The 4,622-nt window shown below is 54.8% G+C and overlaps 1 protein-coding gene across 1 annotated transcript in view; it reads right to left on the reverse strand.

Annotated features, from left to right (window-relative positions):
- Positions 1-1,216: 1,216 nt before the first annotated feature.
- The window catches only part of LOC144170939 (aminopeptidase N-like), a 4,050-nt gene continuing 644 nt past the window's right edge, over positions 1,217-4,622 (reverse strand). The window contains exons 2-4 of the mRNA XM_077700935.1: positions 3,076-4,585; positions 3,000-3,024; positions 1,217-1,754 (exon numbers count right to left, since the gene is read on the reverse strand). Coding sequence (XP_077557061.1) covers positions 1,451-1,754; positions 3,000-3,024; positions 3,076-4,585 — 1,839 coding nt within the window. The 3' untranslated portion in view covers positions 1,217-1,450. The remainder of the gene's footprint in view (positions 1,755-2,999; positions 3,025-3,075; positions 4,586-4,622) is intronic.

The following is a 4,622-nucleotide window of genomic DNA, read 5'->3' on the forward strand; positions in this document are numbered from 1 at the left end:
ACCAATCGCCCCAGAGCTAAGCTGGTTCCACAGGCGCTCGCTGGTGTTGCTGCGACGCACGAGCCAACTGTTCCACACCCGGGCACGCCTCGCATGATCACCAAGTGGACCTGGCCGCCACGTGCGAAACGAAGGTCGGCGAAGACGCTGGGCGCGTGGGGTGTGTGAGAGACGCAGGGCAGCGAGCAACGCTCTGTGCGCCGTGACGTCACTGCTCCTCGCGCATGCGCAGCATGGCTCTCCGGGAGCCACGCGAAACTGCTCAACTTCGGCCAGTGTAGCTCACGCTACAAAAAAGAACGCAGTCGCCCGGACTGCGTTGTTGGGATTCAGTGCTCCGCTACCATGTTCACGCGTGCTGCAAGTTGCGGAGTGCTCTGGTGCTGTGTAAGAAAGCTGCCTCGGATATGTTACAGCTTGCCGGAGAACGGCCGGCGCATGGGAGCCTCGCTGTCGGTGACTCAACCTCGGCGGCTGCAAACGTTTCTTCGTGTTGAGACTTGCCCCTGCGAGGTGAACGCCGCAGCCGAGATCTGCTCTCCCCCTCTGTTTTGACGAGCGCCACTACTGCTGGCTCTCAACAACGCGGGAAAGAGCATTGTTTGTGTCTATCTTCGGGCCGAGTGCACAGATGCACTGGGAAAACCGCGCAGCACTTACGGCTTTTATGTATAAAAACCCACCCTCTCTGTGGACAGTTCAGTTCGTCTTGCAGCATGCTGTCGCCCTGTCGACTCTCGCTGTAACATTACCTGGAAGGGTATTGTTCCTGTATTGCTTCGGCTCATCTTTCGCCATACAGTAAACCAGTTACGTTTGCCTTCGGCTGGTCATCACCAAGCCAGCAACTATTGCTCGCCGCCGTTCACCACGCTACCACGCCTGACGGAGGCGACGAAGCCCGTTTCTGGGATGCCTTCCCGAATGTAACACCGTGTTAATGGCTGATGTGCCCGGACTGACAGTCCTATCTGTGATTATTCCTTCTCTCTTTATCGATCTCTAACTAACACAGCTCTATCTTTTCACTCCGCCTCTACTTCTCCTGCCCCCCCTCCCCCCTCCCCACACTGGGTTGTATGCAGGTAAGCTCCCTGCCGAGCTCAATAATATCCCCGGGCACTCCATTTCCTTTTCCGCTCCCTCAAACCAGGAGCAACAAGGAGGATTGAGTAGCACAAGTTATACTTTGTGGTTACATATACTACCTTTTACATATATTACGTATTACATATATTACCTTTTGATACATATATTACCAATAAAGCAGCGGGGTACCACATCGATCGCTTAAAACTTAAACAGGGAGTCCCGAATCAAATAAAAGGCCCGATTGACCAAGTAGCGTGTGTCCGTCGAACGGTCATGTCGTCATCGCATAATAAACAAAATGGAACAAATTATTAAAAAGCGAAAGTCACGTGGTACAAGAAAGCACGCATGTCGAGGTTCAGGGGTGGTGACGGCGCATGAAGATGAGGGCGGCGCACTTTTCGTGGCCGAACTGGCAGCAGTAGCGCAGCACGTCGTACTTGAAGTGACTGCGGGCCAGCGGCAGTGCCGGTTCGTTGGCGCTGGAACCGAGCCCCGATACGATCCCCTTGCAGATGCGGCTGTTCAGCGCTGCCCACCAGGTACGATTCGTGATGGCCGAGCGCGGCAGCGCTCTTGCAAGGCGCGCGAAGTGCGCCCAGGGCAGCGCCTCGCGCTCTCTCTCCAAATAGGCCAGGGACTCGAAGAACATCTCGAACGTCCTGAAAAAAAGATGCAGAAAATGCTCTTGCAGATTTGTCGGCTTGCTACTCGAGGTAATGGCCCGTCGATGCGGCGTAAAAAAGGGGCGTCTAGATCACCTTGTAAGATTAAACCATGCAGTCGTAATCAGCTCGTAGTCGCTTTGTCCGTGGATTTTTCGGACGACTAGGTATTTTCTGTGCTATTCAAAGGACTATTCACAAGCGTGTCCTCAGTGCGACCAATTCACAATGAAGTGGTGGCACGCGTTCTACCTAATCTTTACGTTTGGAAACAAAACTGTAAAAAGTAAAAGAGGAAAGCAGCGCGAATATATATGCTTAGTGCCTGTTTTCATTGAACGTTCTTTGTAATTGTTGTGAGGGTGGGTTGTCTAAAAAAATTGGAGAAACGCACTCGATCCATATCTTGTTTGAAAGGCCCGTCAAATCTCAGCACATTCATATGTGCTGATGAACGTTCTGAATGTCAGTACATAATCAGCTGTCAACACGTATGCGTGAAAGGGGAGCATTGGGTTTGTAAAAAAGCGGCTGCGCAATAGGTGCTACGGAACGAGAACACGAACACTTGCGCTTTCTCGTTCCGTCCCGTCTGTTGCGCTGCCAGTTTCTTACAATGTCATGCACCAACCGGCTCAAGTTTCAACTCTTCCGAGGAGCAGTGGGACTAGGGTGTGGGCACTGGGGAACTATAGAAAAAAGAGAGGAAGAGAAATAAGAAAAAAATCTGTGGTTGATTCATCTGTCATAGGAATCGTAAAACACGAAAGTGAAATGTGCAGCGAAATCTGCAGCTGAGCATGATTTGCGGGTCGGCGGCTGTCTTGTGGGTGTGCTTGGCGAGCGACGTCCTGCTGGCGGGTCGCTTCGACAAATGTGTACTGGCGTCATTTCTTTGACGGATATGACGTCAGTAAAATCTTGGTGTATCCCGGCATAAAACACTTCCGTGTTAAAATATAAAACCCGAAAACGCACCCTAAGTGTAATGTACTGTTTAGTACTAGAGGTTGCTTCCCCACAGGAAGGCCCTGTGTGCAGGGTGCACCCTTTACATGCCGCTTGCTTCGTTGTACTGGTGTCATTTCCGTGACGGATTTGACGTCAGTGAAGTCTTCGTGTATCCCGGAATAAAACTTTCGTGTTCAGAAGTAAGGATTGCAACGAAGGTATAAAGTGGCAAGCAGGGTTGGGAAGGAGAGGATCTTTCTTTATCAGGCGTGCCATTGGGACGCCCAGCACCAGCAGGCCACTTTTTCGCTATCACCTGAATCGGTTACAAAGGGGGACCTGTACGGGTACTCGAAATGCAATTAGCCGAGGCGGGCTCCAGACAGTGCTTGCCTGTAACCGCTGAGAGCCAGATGGAACAGGTCGTCGAGGATCTGCGCCCTGTTCGCGACCGGGATGACCGAGCTGTCGTTGCAGAGCTGACGAATGAGGTGCCTCCAGTTGGAGTCATCGTACTCGACGCGGTACAGTCCCTCGTTTCCCACGTTCAGGAGCACCCAGTCATCGAAGTGGGCGTTGGGAGCCTTCAACGTCACTTCGGAGGTCGTCATCCACACCACGGCCGTCACGTCCATTCGAGTCGGCTCGCTCGCATACTTAAGCGTGATCGGAACAGGCCATACGGCCTGCGGCGATGGTGGTTGGAGGGGAACCTGTGTGGCTCTGGTGCTGCGGTTTCGCATGTCCTGGCAGCCGGGATCGCGGAACGGTTCCTGCGTGACCTGCACCGTCTCTGAGTTCTCTCGAGTCACTGTGAGGAGAGGGTAGCCCGTCTGATGTCTCCACACCTTGGCGTAATCCGCCAACGGCTCCATCGAACTCGAAGTCCTCAGATGTTCCCAGAAGTCATCTTCCACCGGGTCCTGTTGCATCGCATTCTTGAGCAACACGGTGGTTGCTGCCTTGAAGCTGTCGTGACCAGCGGCAAATCGGAACATGGACAGCAGGGAGACGGCAGATATGGGCAGCTCGTAGTCGTACAGGACCTTCTCGTGCGTCGGGCCCAGGTTGACGCTCGTCCGCGCTACAAAGCGATACAGGTGAAGGATGTCGTCCAGGAGCCACTGCGGCTTGGCCAGCTTCAGAACCTTGATGGCGTACAGGAGCGCCAGACCCTTGTCCAACCACGGGTTCACACTCACCATGCCACCGAACCACGTACTCAGCAGCTCGATGCTGAGGCGCAGGTAAGGCCGGCCGAGGTTCGTGTGCGATCCTCCCGAGCCCGTCGCCTTGAACGTGCCGGTCCTGACAACAACGAGCTTCCACGACGCATGGCACGCGCGGGGAAACCTGTGGACGGCCACGAGGTCCAGTCCCCTGTTGGGAAATGACGTCCCAGTCGCCTCCGCCGCGAGTTCTACGATGTTGGTAGAAAACTCCAGCAGATGTCGAAGCCGGCCCATGTTTTTCGGGTGAGCACGCAACGTCGTGAAGCCATCGGTCTCCTTCGGCAAGTCAGTGACGGCCACGGCCACATGGTGGAGCGCGATTGGTGGCGTTTTCTCGAAGATGCTGTACATCCCACCGTCGGGCCCTTGTACATCTTTCAGTAGGTCCCAGCTCGAAAGCGCCGCGAAACTCGCCTTCGGCTTGACCACCGACAGGCTGAAGATGGACCTGAGCTTGGCGCTCTGCAGGCTGGGGAAGAAGGCTGCCACGTGCGGCTGGTCGACGTACGTCGTTACCGTAGCGTACGAGTCGAGCGCTTCGCGGTACACGCCCGGCGGCCACTTCTGGTGGTCCCCGTGGCGGAACTTTCCCCGGAAGGAGGCTGACAGGCGGTACTCGGCGGATGGCTCGAGTCGCCAGGCTAGCTTCAGCGTGACGAAAGGTGCGCGCACGTCCACCGGC

Source organism: Haemaphysalis longicornis, unplaced genomic scaffold (genome assembly GCF_048455015.1).
Source record: "Haemaphysalis longicornis isolate Haplotype H1 unplaced genomic scaffold, Haemaphysalis longicornis Haplotype H1 scaffold_2, whole genome shotgun sequence".
NCBI lineage: Eukaryota > Metazoa > Arthropoda > Arachnida > Ixodida > Ixodidae > Haemaphysalis > Haemaphysalis longicornis.